The sequence below is a fragment of the Triturus cristatus genome, chromosome 4_1 (assembly GCF_964204655.1).
Source record: "Triturus cristatus chromosome 4_1, aTriCri1.1, whole genome shotgun sequence".
Lineage (NCBI taxonomy): Eukaryota > Metazoa > Chordata > Amphibia > Caudata > Salamandridae > Triturus > Triturus cristatus.
The window spans coordinates 1,111,655,007-1,111,672,057 of record NC_140585.1 but is presented as its reverse complement, the minus strand read 5'-3'; the positions used below and the strand labels follow the sequence as shown (position 1 = coordinate 1,111,672,057).

Here is a 17,051-nt window from a genome sequence, read left to right as displayed (position 1 = left end):
GGAAGAGAAAGGCATTTAATAGAAGGGCAGTATTATGAGAGACAAGCTTGCTAAGGAGAAAAGAGTAATGAATCCTAGAGGACCACAATAACAACAACAAAACTCAATGGAACTGTAGGAGCAGTGCTTTACATGGGCAAGGACCATCAAGAAGTGAGTCCATGCACTTTATAACGTTTTTGTATGAACAGTGCGCTGTCAGCAAAATCAATTGTTAACAAAAAAAAGTTTTAAAACTGGCTTAGAGCCCGGCCATTAGATCTTTGTATGCACGGGCAGCGCGTATACAACTCTTTATGCATTTAGACTAGGAAATTTGTTATTTCCTTAAATATTTGAGTTAGTGGGTATCGGTAACAGGCGCCACATTCAGACTTCTCTCCTTGCAAAGCTGAATTTAGGTGCAAGCACATAAGACTTGCCATCATGCTTCTAGGAGCGATGCCAAAGGGCTTGCAGACTTTCCTCTAGGAGCTAGCCTGCTTCTTGGAGTTTCCCAGAGGCCTTGCTGGTATGGCTGCAGTAGCTAGCCCTGAGACCTCGCTTCCCTTCCTTTAAGAGCTAGTTCAAACACCTTGCTGCCCTGTCACTGGGGACTATTCTAGAGGTCCTGCTGACCTGCCAGGAGGTAGCCTAAAGGCCTTGCTGACCTGCCTCTAGGAGCAAGCTGAGAGGCCTTTCAGAACTGCATCTAGGAGCCAACCGAGAGGCCTTGCAGACCTCCTCTAGGAGCTAGTCTATAGAACTTGCGGCTCTACTTTAGAAGGCAGCCTAGAGGCCTTGCTGACCTGCCTCTGGGAGATTGCCGAGAAGCCTTGCTAACCTGCCTCTAGGAGCAAGCTGAGAGGCCTTTCAGAACTGCCTCTAGAAGCTAGCCGAGAGGCCTTGCAGACCTGCCTCTAGGAGCTAGTCTATAGAACTTGAGGCTCTACTTTAGAAGGGAGCCCAGAGGCCTTGCTGGCCTGCCTCTAGGAGCTAGCCTAGAGACCTTGCTTCTTTACCTTTAGGAGATGACCCAAAGGCCTTAATACCCTACTTCTTGGGACAGTTCCGGAGACCTTGCTGACCCACCTCGAGGGGCAAACGCAGAGGCCCCGCCCCTCTGCCTGTCAAGGAGAAAATTCAAAGACCTGACTGGGTTCATCAAGGGTCCACCACAGAGGCCAAGCCACTGTACCGCTGTGAAAGATTTTGTAAATGTAAATGTAGACTTGTAAAGCGCACAGCTACCCCAGCAACGGGGTGTCTCGGCGCTGTAGACCGCTGGGGAACCCGTCCTGGCTATCCCTGTGAGATGGTCCCTTTCTGGGTATTTCCAAGGTGAAACCAGGCATCCCTGGCGTCTGTGGGGGGCCGTTGTAGAGATGAGGCAAGCTTAATGCCCAGAGTTGCTGAGTGTGTTATCGAGTCCATTTTGACCCTGGTCCACGACCCTGCCGCGTCGGAAATTGAACCCTGGTCCCTGGCCGATTCTCTGCTTATGGGTCTGCCGCCTCTAACTAGTGAGTCACACCTCTCCCTCTTGCCCAGGGCAGAGACCACGGTGCCCTCTGTCTAGAAGCAATCCCAAAGGCCGAAGTGAACCACACAAGAATACGATGAATATTAGATAGTGAAGCAATCCCTTTCAACTTCAGTTAGGAGCGGATTGCTTTGTTATTCATTGATAATAGTTCAAACGCGAGGGAACTGATGGATATATCGTTAGTGCAGAGCAGACGCTGAAGACCGAACAAGGCTGGTTCTCGCAGGTGCCTGGAAGATGTTACAGGCTGACCCCTGGCAGAGAGCAGTGAGGCATGGCACACAAACAAGGCGCGCGGTGCTTACCAGCAGCTCTGTACCCCCTCCCTAGCCTGTGAAGGCTGAGTATGGCAGTCAAAGGCCTGCTGTTCAGACAACTGAATCCCCAGCGCCCATTGGCTTTCAGTAGCAAATACTTTCTTGGCTTGTGCAAAAACCTTGTGTAAAAGACTCCACGTACCTTCTCCCTCCATGTGTAGTTTGCTGGGCTAAAGATTGCTAGCAAAGGAACAGCATGTCGATTTCTGGGACCTGTGCTTTTTGTTTTTTTAATTTTGCAAGTATGAGCTCGTAAATCCCAGCACCGAACGTTAAATTCGTTAAAAAAAAAAAAAAGAAAACCCCAAGACTGGGAAAAGGTGTCCCAGATGGCATGGGGTAATCAGACAGATATGTGTAACCTCATCCCGTTCTGAAAATCGCCCTGAGAGCTGAATCTTCTAAAGGCACATACATGATTTATTGTTGGGAAGGAATAATGCTCCTAGGAACTGAGACGACCTTGACATTTTGGAACTGCCTGTAAAGTTTATGGATTTTATTACCATAAAGTTAGAAAATGGCGCTGTAAGACTGATAGTTTGACCCCATTTTCGAAAAGAAAATGATATGGGTGGGTAGGTAAGGTTTATTTACTACAGTGTGAGTCTTATTTACATATTTTGTAGGTTTCATATTGGCTCCAACTCAGCCCTTCTCAAGCTGCAAACAAAGCAATATCGAAAGCTCTGGTTTTATAATGCAGCCAAATAATGGAATATTCTTTCCGTTTTCAAGAGGATGCCTGGACATTCTACTGTATTGAAATGTTTCGACTCTATAAAATCTATTAAAAAAAAGGTTTGGAAACAGCACTTCAGTATTTGCAGACTCAGATTTTCAGACAAAGAAACCGGCTTTACTATCGTGTGCCCTCTCCGTATTATTGTTCAACATGTATAAAAGCCTCCTTTGTACATCATTATGGGGTTTCCCCTGGTGTATCAGTGGCCTCTAATTTGTCTATCCATTGACATCACTGTGCCAAGTAACCTGGTAGCAGAAATTACATCATATCCTCTTTCTCCCCAGTGGCACCACCTGAAATGACATAACACAACTTTTGTCCCCCTGATGACGCGCCTTTTCAGTTTTTTAAAAAATAGGCTTTTTTGCAAACTCAGGGCTGCAGCATGTTAGTGAGAGTGAATGGGAAAAGACACAAACAGCCAGCTACTGAAAACAGCAGAAACCAAAGGCGGCCTTACCGTTAAAAGATCAGTCCTAAGACTGGTTAATGCCCGGTTACTCACCGGTAATCTTCATTACTACGAGTCCTGGTCTTCCTGTTCCATTCCTTAACAGTGAGCAGCTTGTCTGCTCCCCAGAAACCCTATACCCAGCAGAGTTTTAACACTTCCACCAATATGGCGCCACCTAGCAGGTGAGCATAAAGGGGGAAGTGCGTCACAAAACATCCTGAGAATACCAAAGAAACCCAGAAAACAAAACAATAACCTGAAAATAAAAAACAGGGAGGGAGGGAAGGGCTCAGAAATGGAACGGGAAGACCAGGACTCGGAGTAATGAAGAATACCGGTGAGTAACCGGACATTACCTCCTCGTCCGTCTTCCCGTCCCATTCCATAACAGTGAGCCCATACCTAATCACACAGTGATTGTAAGATAAAAACACTAGGAAATGCAGGAAACAGGTCCATTTAATCACAATGAAAGCTGTACAAATCACAAACCATGTACAGCAGATAAAACATGGGTGCCAAAGGCAGCCGAGGCCGCCATCCCCAACTGAAGACAGTAATGGGAAAAACACTCACCCGACCAACCACTCTGCCAGGCAAGGAAAACTGACGAAGTCAGAAAAAACCGAACAGGATGTTTTGTGACAGCTCAGCAGCTACCAAAAATAAAATGATAAAAACATTGCGGAGGAGCAGCCCTTACCAGTCTCGGGGATTCCATGCACACTACTGGCAATCAAACGCCCAAAAGGTGATAGGATGACTCTTTGCAAGTAGTCTAACCAGTGACAATCGTTAGGGGTAGCATTCCATTTCACCACTTTTCGCCCACTATGCCACTCTAGACAGAGACCCACATAATGGAAATCAATACTGAGTCTGTTCCTCATGGAAACAGTTCACCCTAAACCATGGTCATCTCATTACTCTACCCTGTAGCTCACTGCATTTTTAGTTGGGATATTTGATATGGCAAGGTAAGGCAAGGTAAGTGCTATGGCAAGGTAAGAAAAATTCTGCATGTGGAGTTTGCACCCTGCCAATATCACGCAACTTGTAATCAGGCCCTGTGTCTCTTGATTAAAACATTGAAGTATTTTCAAAAAAAGGAATATACATGTAAAATGAATAAACATTTAAAAAGTAAATGCCCTATTTAACAAATTCATAAACGGAAAACCAAAATAATCTAACACAAAATAAGTTATATAATGATTTCCTTATGAAGAAATAAAAAACAATGTAAAAATAAACATAAGGAGATGTGATTAGATTTTCTGGACCTTGATAGAACAGGTGCTTGGAGACAGGTAGCTATTTGTGGTGTTCATGGTGAATATATACCTTTTTTCGCATGCGTTTACAACGCATGCCATAACAACGTGGTTGTTACAACGACCGTGTTGCTATTTCGCATACTGTTACAACGCAAGCCGGAACAACGACTTGCTGTAGGGGGCGCTGGATGTTGAAATAGTTTAATTTACTATTCCAACTCCAGTCTGTGCAGACACTAGTCGTTTTTCCGATTCGAGTTGTAACAGTATGCAAAATAACAACGTGGTTGTTGTAACAACCGCGTTGTTATGGCATGCGTTGTTCCGCTTGCGAACTAAACGCTGTTTACTATTTATGGTTGGTGCTGTTGGTTTTGTCTTTGTCAACTGTGGCAGGTAGCAGGCAATGGGAGGATAGGCGATGTTTTAAAAAAATTCTTGAATGTGTGATCTGAGTATACAGAGTGGGGCTGTAGGCCTAGCCAATGTATAAGGAAGAAAAATCCTCTATGGACACCTTAGTCCTACCAGACTCTGCAATGCCACAGCCACCTTTCTACTTTATAGCAAATGCTCACGGTAGTTGGTTTATTCAGTAACTAATTATCTGGACTAGGATAGAAAGCGTGACCCCATAAGAGAACCTGGAAAGGATGTAGCTTACACTATGTTGCTTTACAGTATGTTTTATTTAAGAACTATGTGAATGAAGAGCCACCATAACGTCCAATGATAATGATTGCTTTGTTTCACAGCTGTACCACCAGAAAGGCACTAAAAGTAACCAAGACATTCCTGCCGGTTCTGGATTGGCTGCCCAAATACAAGTTCAAGGAATGGATAGTCAACGATATCATCTCTGGCGTCAGCACGGGGCTTGTGGCCACTCTACAAGGTAGGGCTTGTTTTTGCAATTCGTACTAACCTTATAGATTGGACTAAGAGTGGCAGTAACGTAAATGGTACTAAGCTGTTCTCATCATATCCTTCAAGGTGTAATAGTGCTGTGAGGTAATCCAAGCCTGTAACTCAATCAATCAATAACAACTTTATTCGATCTAATAAAAGCTAGATCATAAAAGTCTACAAATTTAAGAGCAAAACAGTTCATAGCATCTATTAATACAAAAAGTTTAAAAAGGAAGTAATATCCCAGTTAAAAAGTGCACAGTTAACAAACAGGAGGGTAACAGTAAGGTAATCTACATTGTTAAAAGCTCAGATTCTGGGTAACATGGTTAACTAACAAATTAGCAATAAAACCCTCAGAGAGAGGATAGTTTGGGACTGGCAGAAATCTAACTTACAGAAGGCATCTTTTACGCAGGCAAACCCACAAAAAGGATGCTACAGAGAATCAGACATGAGAGTCAGAAAGTTTCCTCAGAAAGAATAAGGCAATTCGGCATTGGCTAAAACCATGCCGCCTCAGGAGAGGTAGAATATATCTAGATCTCTGGTCCTTGTAGTATTTACAGAAAAAGAAGAGATGAAGGTCAGATTGTATTGACGAATTATCACAGGGACACTGGTCCAGGTCACTAAAAGAGTATTTTTTAGATGGAAACCGCAGCATCAAGGGTATCAAATTAGTGCGGAATCTTATTAGAATAAATCTATGCTGCAAGTTGTTTACGCCCTCCAAATATGAAAATTCACATTCATTTATGGGGAGGGGAGGGGGTCTGCTGGTAAAACTTTGCTACTGTTTTTACCTGGTGTATCTCCTTCCTTGCATAGTCGGCCTTTGCCAAAAATAGGGCTATAAGTTTATTTTTAGGGAACTTGGTGCAAGAGCTTGGATCTGTATACAATTCTGAGACGCCTAAAGAATGTAACGTGGTTCTTACATACTCTAACCAAGCAATTTTGTGAACATTGTCTAGTAACAAACAATTTTTCAATATAGCCTGATTTTCATCCACTGTGGATTTTCTCCAAATCGAGTGCCACAACATAATCAGTGCAAGTCTTACTATATCCGTTATGTGGGGTAATCCAAGTTCCAAATGACACATGTGGTTAGAGAACGAAGTGGGAAGAGTGGCGACCCATTTTAAAAAGCCATCCTCTATCTTCTGCAAGGGGTCGACTAACACCATACCCCACAGCCCTGCCCCATATGTGGCCAACAAAATAGTTTTAGCGTTATAAATTTTCTTTATCGTCCCTATTGGTTTAGATCCCAGTTTTTTACAAAAACTAGCAATTGCAACCAAAGTTCTTTCCATTGATAAAGCCCTACACTTTACCATATGCGCCCAGGTCTGCTTGTTGTCAAATAAAACGCCAAAATATGAGAAGGTCTCCACTACGTCTAATCTTCTTGTCCCTACATAGAAAGATAGTGACCTATTCTTAGGAAGGGAACCTGACACCATGACAAAGGATTTACTCTCATTAACCTTTAGGTCCAATGATGACATGTAACCCGCGTATGCGTTTATCAGGCGTTGAAGCACGGCTCCCGTCCTAGCTATTAGGACTGCGTCATCCGCATATGCTAGGAACGGTAGCGACGCTGGAGGAATGGTTGGGATGTCTGCCGTGGATCCTGTTAGTGCGGCTTCTACCCTATTTGTGTATAGCGAGAACAAGAAAGGATCTAGTACACAGCCTTGCCTAACTCCTCTAATAATTTTAAAGGATCTCGTACACTACCCCTTCCCTCCATATCGAACACTTGCAGTCGCCTGAGAGTACCTTTCACGGATAACATTTATCAGGTGGGGGTCTATACCCATCTCCAGCATTATACCTCATAGCTTCACATGGCCTACGCAGTGAAAGGCTGCTGATAAATCCATGAAAGCCATATAAATATGACCTCCTTTGGCTACTGTGTACTTTGCTTTAATCATGCTGAGATTTAGGCATTGATCAATCTTGCCTCGGCCCTTCTGAAACCCATACTGAGTTGGCATTAAAATATTTTTTTTCCCTTGCCCAATCTTCCAACCTATTCAGCAGGACACGGCCTAACAATTTTCCCCTGCAGTCTAAAAGGGAGATCGGGTGGTAATTCTGTGTGTTAGATTTGTCACCTTTTTAATGTATCGGAACTATAATGCTAGTTTTCCATGAAGGAGGAGGGCCCTTCTTAACAATTTCATCAAATATGTTGTTTAGCAATGGGGTTCATAGCTCTTGGTCAATAGTCAATAGGAACCCCATCCGGGCCAGGTGCTTTTGCACGACTACACCTAAGTACTGCTATTCTCACCTCCTCCAAATTGAAGACCAGACACTCACTTGAGAGTACCATGGAGTCAAAAGGGTCATCTATTAACCTGCCACTACTCCCAAAAATGCCTTTGAAGCGCAGCACCCAAGCCTCCTCATCTACATGGCTTTCCAGGGTCTTAACGTGGCCGATCTTTAATAAGGAGCATTTACAATGTTCCAAAAATCCCTACAATTGTTGGAAGATGCCGCCTTAACTAAATCTTTCCATGCCTATTCTTCCTTAGTTTCTTGTATTTCCGATGTAGGTCCTTAACCAAGAGGAGGTCTCTAGGGGATGCCTTAAGGGCCTTATGCAGGTCTTTTAGGGCCTGGGTGGAGGCCTCATTGAACCATGCTGCTTCCCGTCTTTTCCCATTCACAGTAGGCCTAGTTAAGGATAATTAAATTTCCTTAAGTAGTTCTAAAAAGTTAGGAATTAGGGAGTCAGACTCTGCATTCAAGTCTAAACATTTCATAATCAGATATAGTTTATTGGTTACAACCTGCTGTATGGTTTGATGCTTATCTATTCTATCCCATTTCAACTGGAACCCATTCTGCCTAGCTAGAAGCAGTTTGGGAACCTTTTCTGTCTGCCTTGGGGGGACTCCTACACCAGTAACCACAAACAGAAGTATTGCATGGTCACTAAAGTTAAAAAAGTTTGTGGAGGTATGAACAATATTGCCATAAATGTAAGCAGAGGCAATTATGAAGTCGATTGTCGACCCATAGTAGCCATGGAGAAAGGTGTTATCTAAAGAGCCTCCAATCAGGTCTCTTTTATTGCATACTTCTAAATACCAAGTAGTTAGAAGCCTATTTAAGCTATTTCCATGCTCATTGTGCATGAAATGCATAAGTGGACCCCCCGTTGCGTGTCTCTACCCCACAAACCATTTCGGCTAGATGGTAGCATGTTTGGACATTAAAGTCCCCTACCCAGAGAATCCTGATGTCCTTGACTGACAGAGGCTTTATACATTTAATGAGTTCTCTCTCCGTAGACTCTACTGTTGACCCCATACTACCTCCAAAGTTGTTATTGTAATAGTTCACCAATAACCATACTTGCGGAGCTTCTGTTTTAAGAGCTAAAAGGTGGAAACTGGCAGATGGGTACTCAGAGATAATAATCTTAAATTTTAAGGTGTTAGAGATGAAGGTGAGCAAACCACCTTTTGCTCTGCCAGACAGGGATAATATAGCATTGGTTTAAAATGATCGATAACCGTTAAATGATATAGAATCTGCTGCCCATGTCTCCTGGAAGCAGATGATATCTCTATCCTGCCAGGTTGAAGCCCACTCTGGTGAACCTTGTTTAGTAGCAATACCTGCTACATTCCATGTGGCTAATTTCAGGATGAGCTTCTCAGAGCCCGTTCTTTCCACAGAGGCTGATGTATCTATATTACTAGTTCGATCAGGGCCACTTATTACCTCTTCGATATAACCTCCTGCTGCTATCTCAATCTGTGTCAGAGTGGTCAGTTGCCCTTGAATGTGGGCTAACTCCTTAATATTGATAATATTACCCGATGTACCATCTTCAGATAGTCAGTCACAGGACTCTAAGTCGGCTAAGGGGGTAAATCTATTCAAATGCTCATATATTCCCTCCGGTCTATGGTGACTTATGTTGACCTGTGGCTCGGAGGTTGGAGGGGCTAAGGGTTGATTTAGCACTTTCCAATCATTTATCTGTTGGTGCTGACGAAATGTGGGTCGTGGGGTGGGTCGTGAGATCGGTCTATACGGTGATCTTAGAATTAAAAGAGGGGGAATTATTACAGGCTATCAGTAACTTTCTTGCCACGTACTGATTATTAAAATTCACCACCACACAATACCCGCTTGCAACTTTGGGAAAAGGCCCCACCCAGGATACCCTTCTGGCCATGATGATGTGGGCATGCAATCTAGATCCCCATAGACCTGGCCCTTTAGCTTGAGAGCTAAACCAGAAAAGAACTTTAGCCATTAGCTGGGATGTAGACTCCCTCTGCCCCCTGCTTAATGAAGGCACGTCAACCAAGACCAAAACATAAGGAATGGCTTCCGGGGGAAGATCTAAAATGTGCAACTCTTTAAGGGCTGTTGGGGGGGGGCTCTAAGCTATAGGCTGATTTACCCGCAAATCTTTCGATGGGTCCTTTTGGATTACAATGGTCCTGGGGTCTCGCTCCACCCTCTATATGGATAATATTAGTGCATTGAATGCTACTAGTTGCGTGTACCTCCAGTATAGTAGATTTAGTCTGTGTGTGACTAGGGTTATGGTAGGAGGTGTTTTGTGGCAGTGTTTGTCTTGTGAGTGTGGTGTGAGTTATTGTGATTGTCTCCTCCTGATCACTTCCTACCAAGCTTGCTGACGCTCCTTGGGTTAGATCAGATAAAGGAGGTGAAACCACCCTCTCCTCACTATTACCATTTGAGACCTTTTTAATGAGGAGATCTAATTTTTCCTCAATCCTTCCCAGTTTACTATATAGAGGCTCCAACAAGCCATGAACTTTTTTTTCCAATTTAAAAAAATTGTCCTCATCGGAGCCCCCCCAAGTTCTCTCCTACGTTTGGTGGCACTGCAGTCCCAAGGCTGTTAACCAGTTTATTCGCTCTTCGCGCTCTTTGTGGTCCCAGTGTCGGCGTCAGTTTCTTGTTCCCTCCAGGTTTCTTGTTCCCTCCGGGTTGTATTCCTCCTGGCTTTTTCCTTTTAACGATAGGCTCTACTGTTGAGTCATTCGACACCAGGGATACAGAGGGAGCCGAATGGGGCAATGCATTGGGCGATACTGGTACGGTCGTGGGCACAGGTTCACTGGATGTGAGACACTGACCTTCGCCCTCTGATGCTGTTAACTGGGAAAGTAAGGTGGGTTGCAACAAATGGCCAGATTGCCTTCCTTCCTCCAATGAGAGTCATCGCTTAGTAACCTCAATTTCTTTCGATAGCACACTTGCGGCTTTCGCCAGAAAACAGTCTAGGGTGTTGACGATCTCCCCCCCTGTTGCATGCGCTGTAGCTTTGCGCTTACCCATTTTCCTTGAGGCCCCCCGTGCTGAGATGTTGTTGATCTTTAGACACCCGTGTCAGGAGTTGGCACAATGGTGTTCAGAGGAGTGTGGGAGTTGAAGTCCTCCCCAGGGGTGCAGGCACAGCTTTTCACCAAACAGCAGGCTCCAGTGACAGGCAGCTACAGGATGTGCGTGGTCGTGGCACACTTTTAAGCGAGAATATGACAGCAGAGGAGTGTGGGAGCTTAAGTTCTCCCCAGCGGTGCAGGCACGGCTTCTCCCCAAACAGCAGCCTCCAGTGACAGGCGGCTACAAGATGTGCAAGGTCGCAACGCGCTTTTAAGCGCGTATGTGACAGCAGAGGAGTGTGGGCGTTGAAGTCCTACCCAGCGGTGCAGGCACAGCTTCTCCCCAAACAGCAGGCTCCAGTGACAGGTGGCTACAAGATGTGCGTGGTCGCGGCGCTCTTTTAAGCGTGAATGTGACAGCAGAGGAGTGTGGGAGTTGAAGTCCTCCCCAGCGGTGCAGGCACGGCTGCTCTCCAAACAGCAGGCTCCAGTGACAGGCAGCTATAACATGTGCATGGTCGCGGCGCGCTTTTAAGCGCGTATGTGACAGCAGAGAAGTGTGGGAGTTGAAGTCCTCCCCAGCAGTGCAGGCACGGCTTCTCCCCAAACAGCAGGCTCCAGTGACAGGCAGCTAGCCTGTAAGTCAAAAGGGAGCTACTTGCCCTCTCCAATGCTGTGATGTCCACCATTCCTAGATGTCCTATTGGAGACTTCCTGTCTGGAGATGTTGCATGAAGATTGTGCATGGTGGAAAACAACATATACTTAGGTTAAAAATATCAAACTGCAAAGTATCAAAACCCACTATATTGTCAGGGGAAGTATATGTACAGAAGTGCAGATTTACTATATGATTCTAAACACCAACTCTATCTGGTTGCCTATAATGTGGAGTTGATATTTTTGAAGGTCGATATTTTAACCATGAGATTGTGACCCTCCAGTCCATTGTATGAGTTCTTTCCACGGTTACAGTAGGCAAATAAATGTGGGTTCTGGAGAGAGTGACACTTTCTTTCTACTGAACCAGTACCTCCACACACTCGTGGTCTGCAGAGTAAAAGGACTTCTTGGCACTCTTGGGGTCTGAGACTGCGGATAGGCACAGATTCTTTCCACCTCTCCTGTGCGTAGACACACTTGTGGTGTAGAGACAAGCACTGCTTCTAAAGTCCTTGGACTATCTAAACAGCAAGGCTGGACTGGCCGAACCGGGCATCGGGCATTTTCTCGGGAGGCTGGAATGGTGGGGGATGGTTTTGTTTCTGGGGGATGATTTTGTTACTGGGGGAGGGTTTATCGCAGAGATGGGGGGCACTGTGTTTTGTATATTGTTTTTTTTTACAATCAATTTTATTGAATTTTGCATGTAACAACCAACAGCACTATTCAGAGCTACAGTACACACTGTCGAAAGAGGGAGACAACACATCTCAGAGACATCAAGGCTATACAAAGAAAACCAATAATGACGTATCCACGTGCACCTGACGAGCAGACCACTCCACATCAGTCTTCTATTACACCAACCCATTTGCCCCACATGCGGCGATATTTCTTAGGGCATCCCCTGGCGACATAAAGAGGCCGCTCCTGCGCAGCACACCAGTTCACCCCTCTGCGCCATCGCCCTAGAGTGGGCGCGGTAGTTTCCAGTCAGTGAGCAGCAATGTCCCTTTTGGCGACCGCCAACGCCGTATTAAGGAAGAGCTTCTCAGCCCTGGAGCCATCCATTCCATCGGTGATGCCCAGCAGAATATGTATGGGATCAAGAGGCACCTCCCAGCCCAGGACCTCCGTCAGGTCATGTGTTAAAGATTCCCAATACCCCTGTATCTCAGGACACAACCACACCATATGGTAGAAGTCGGCGTGGGGGTGGGAGCAGCGGCGGGGGCAGTGGGCATCAGGCCGAAGCCCTGCACGGTGAAGATGCAGGGGTGTAAGATAGGCGGCATGCAAGAAGTAAACTTGGACCAGTCGGAGCCTCGCTGAAACTGCAATCGTTCTAGGGGCCATCAGAGTGTCCCTCCAATCTGCGTCCTCCAGAGCCCCGAGCCAGCCCTCCCATTTGTCTCGGAGTAGGGAAAGGGAGTTGGGGGTATTATTGGTGAGTGAGCAGTAGATCCGAGAGATCCCACCCTTCCCCAAGTCGCTGGTCATGACTTGCGACTCAGGTGGGTTATATTCAGGTAAGGAAGTGCCATCTGGTATGTGAGAGTGTAGGGCGTGGCGGAACTGCAGGTATCGGAAAAATTGAGAGGGATGGAGGGAGTGTCTAGCCTGTAAATCCTGAAAGGATCGTATATGAGTACCGCTCCAGACGTCGCCCAACAAGGTTACCCCGATGAGATCCCATTGTTGGTACCCTGGCAAGGAGGCGACTTCACGGAGCCTGGTGCCACACCACAAGGGAGTGTATTGAGTCAGTCTCCCTGCCCAGTGAGTATGACGTAGGGATGCACGCCAAGCTAGAAATACTCCACGTGTGACCTCAGGGAGGGCCCGAGGAACAACGGCTCCGTAAAGCATCCCCCGGATAGAGGAGAAGCCCATAGCATGAAGTTCCAAGCGGTACGCCGGGTCGGACCAGTCGCCGTTAAACCAGTCGTGGATCGTAAGGAGACGCGTTGCTAAATAATAGAGGTAGAGGTTCGTCATTCCGAGACCTCCGTCAAACGGTGGGATTCGACAGTGGGCCAGGGCCAGTATGGGTCTCCGGCCCCCCCAGAGGAACTTAGTGGCCAAACCGTCCATGTCCCGGAACCAAGACCTAGCAAAGGAGAGATGAGTGTTCTGGAGCATGTATAAACAAGCATTTACAATGCAATGGTCTCGGCATTGGTAAAATTAGAGCTATTGGCATTGCTCATGACATTATTTTTGTTTATGTTTTTGTTTTTAAAACATTTAAAGAAACGGCATTGTCATGAGCAATGCCAATAGCTCTAACTTTAACAATGCCGAGACCGTTGCATTGTAAATGCTTGTTCTAGCTCGTTGGGGCAGCTTTAGGAAATTCCCCGCGTGTGGTGAACTTGTATCACTTTTTTGTGTTTCAAACACATTTTTAAAAAAAAATTGGTTGTCCCTAGCAAGTTCCAAGAGTCGATACAGTGCAATTTTTCCCAAAACAGACCACTCTTTTTAATGTTATACATTGATGAGTATCAGGTGTTGCATATGTGCCATTTTAAAACTGGGAAGAGGTATATATATTCCCCATTGACTTCCATTAAAGCAGAAGCAATTTTAGACGGATGACAGCTAAAGTAAAAGTCATTTGGACTTCAAAAATCGCGAATCCCCCGTTTGAATCGGTCTGTTGGAATGTAAGGTGTTAATTTTACTGCGTCGTTAACATACATTCAATATGATTTACTTATAATTTGTAAGTAAAAGTGAAGCCCTGACATTATACCCTTCTGACCAGTTTTGGTACACCCCAGGCTTCCGTCCGGCACGTACAGCGTAGTAAAACATCCTGCCGGGCACTTACTTGATTGAAGCCACTGGCTACAAGAGGAGCTCAAGGGTCCAAGTTGCTCTTAAATAGGTCCAAAGGGCCCCCATCCGAACCAGGGGCTTTACCGCTAGGAGCGTTATGCAGATATCACACAAGTCATTATTTTCAACACTGACGATCAGAAACAAGTGATAAACTGCTTCAAGCTCAACGGAGACAGGGCCAAGGTACTGTTTTCAGGCCATCAATCCGATAATATGTTACCCGCTTGGCCTTGGGAACTCAAACCATCTCTCTCCACCGTAAATCAGCCAGAAACATTGGGTTCAACTAAGACAACAACTCTGTACGTGCGCATAAGACATTTGGTGGTAAAGAGAGATGGCTCAGTATTAGTCTTAGAATACTATTTGGCAGCAGTGGGTGTACATTATAAATCGTGTCTTAATGTGCTCTGCAGCATGCACTAGTATTACCATAAAGAGCTCAGTGTAAGGAGATCATGTAGCTTAGTACAGGGCCGTGATGTAACAAATCGTTATCCGGTGTGTTTGCCCAGCAGACTGACGAGAATTAAAGACCAACAATTACCAAAAGTTCCCGAATTGGTAGCTCAGCCGGACAATCCTCGTGTGCACTATACTAAGCTTAAAGAATATAGTTTGACAAAAAACGATTTTTGTTGTCGTGCACCGTAAAGGCTAACGTTGATAAGTTAAATAATACCCGCACATAGTACAGGGCCGTGATGTAACACATCGTTATCAGGTGTGTTCGCCCAGCAGACTGACGAGAATTAAAGACCAACAATTACCAAAAGTTCCCGAATTGGTAGCTCAGCCGGACAATCCTCGTGTGCACTATACTAAGCTTAAAGAATATAGTTTTACCAAAAACGATTTTTGTTGTCGTGCACCGTAAAGGCTAACATTGATAAGTTAAATAATACCCGCACATATCTGCTATGTGTTTGTACACGGCAAACACTACGCCACCAGACCCAGAGTCAATAGCATATAAGTGGAAAGCTTTCGCTACGGTGCGGGCCGTCTTGAGCCCCAGTGTACTCTGTCAGATTCCCCGCACGGAAAACAGTGAAGGGCTAACTCACCTAGACTCCCGACCCATCACTGGCACCGCAAACGCCTGTCGGACGTCTGCAACTCTGAAGGCTGGTTCCCTCAACTGCGGCGTAAAGCAACCAGACTCACGGTAAAGAAGCTGCAAACCCCACAGTGAGCGATTTCGTCACTGCAGCGGCCATCTTGGAGTATGTTTTTAATTTGCTGGTCCAAAAGAATACGTTTCAACAACATTTCCTATGTTAGCAATATAATATTAATTAGTTTGTATGACTGACTGACTGACTGAAGTATTTGTAGAGCGCACAAATGCCGCGGCGTCTTGGCGCTAACAGATCCAGAAAAGAGAGAGGCAGAGGAGCAGGGTGATCTAGACAAAGAGCCAGGTTTTTAGATCTTTTCTGAAGGGCGTTTTAGATTTTTGGGCACGAAGAGCTGGGGGTAGCGAGTTCCAGATTTTTGCCGCTTGGTATGAGAAGGACTTTCCCCCCCACCGGGCTTTATTTATTCTGGGTTGACAGACGAGGTCAAGGGTGGATGACCTCAGTACGCGCGGGGGGATGTATCGGGGCAGTAGGTTATTGAAGTCGTCGGGTCCCATGCCGTGGAGAGATCTGTGGACCAGGCAGAGAGCTTTGAAATGGATGCGGCGCCTGACTGGGAGCCAATGTAGCTCTCGAATAGCCTTGGATGTGGGGTGGCGTCTGGGAATGTTTAGTAGGGCTCTGGCTGCCGCGTTTTGGATTGCCTGAAGTTTAGACAGCTGTTTTTCTCCTGCTCCCAAATAGAGGGAGTTACAGTAGTCAATACGGGATAAGACCAGGGCTCCCATTACCGTTTTCCTAAGGGTGTCTGGGATGTAGGGAAGAACTTTCCTGATCAGCTTGATGTTATGAAAGCAGGCTGAGGTCACCTGGTTCACCTGGGCTTTGCAGGAGAGTTCTTTGTCAAATAGGAAGCCAAGGTTTCTGACCTTGTCTACGGGAAGAGGGCAAGTTCCTGCTTCGGGGGGCCACCATAGGTCGTTCCAGATGGAAGTTTTATGGCCGAACTCGATGACTTCGGTTTTATCCGTATTCAGTCTTAGGAAGTTGTTGCACATCCAGTTCTTAACCTGAGAGAGGCAGTTCCTGAATCTTTCTGCAGTGGCGTCGATAGATTGGGAGATGGACACTATAATTTGTGTGTCGTCGGCGTAAGACACCAGTTGTAGGCCGTGGGATCTGATCAGGGCAGCTAGGGGAGTGACGTAAAGGTTAAAAAGGGTTGGAGACAGTGCTGAGCCTTGGGGGACTCCGCCCGGAAGAGAGAATTCAGCGGATTGCAATCCATTCCAGACCAGTTGATTAGTACGATTGGTTAGGAAGGAGGCAATAAGGGCCAGTGCGGAACCGGTGAAGCCGAGTGACGTGAGTCTTTTTAATAGGACGGCGTGATTCACAGTGTCGAAGGCCGCTGTGAGGTCTAAAAGTATCAGGGCCGATCGCCCACCTTCATCCATGGTTTTGCGAATTTTTTCAGTGGCCATAATGAGGGCTGATTCTGTGGAGTGTAGGGGTCTGAAGCCGTGTTGAGACGGATCGAGTAGCTTTTTTTCCTCCACATGACACATTATTTGCTGATTTATAGCTTTTTCCAAGATTTTTGAAGGTAGGGGCAGGCAGGAAATGGGCCGGTAGTGTTTGGGTTCAAAAGGATCAAGGGATTCTTTCTTGAGGATAGGTCTAATGCAGGCCATTTTCCAGTTTTTTAGAAATTCTCCTTGGGAGATGATTTTATTGAGCAGGGGAGTCAGGGTGTTTGCGATGGTCTCGGGAATTTGCACATACCGAAATGTATATAGACCGTTTACTTTCACCTAGAAGAAATAT

The 17,051-nt window shown here is 45.7% G+C and overlaps 1 protein-coding gene and 1 long non-coding RNA gene across 2 annotated transcripts in view; one reads left to right on the top strand and one right to left on the bottom strand.

The window, feature by feature from the left end:
* Positions 1 to 15,323, bottom strand: part of LOC146856098 (uncharacterized) — a 197,794-nt gene extending 182,471 nt beyond the window's left edge. The window contains exon 1 of the long non-coding RNA XR_014981430.1: positions 15,210 to 15,323. This is a non-coding gene — a long non-coding RNA (uncharacterized LOC146856098). The remainder of the gene's footprint in view (positions 1 to 15,209) is intronic.
* Positions 1 to 17,051, top strand: part of SLC26A4 (solute carrier family 26 member 4) — a 161,125-nt gene that overhangs the window by 8,401 nt on the left and 135,673 nt on the right. The window contains exon 3 of the mRNA XM_085654118.1: positions 5,077 to 5,216. Within this exon, the coding sequence (XP_085510244.1) occupies positions 5,077 to 5,216 (140 nt within the window). The remainder of the gene's footprint in view (positions 1 to 5,076; positions 5,217 to 17,051) is intronic.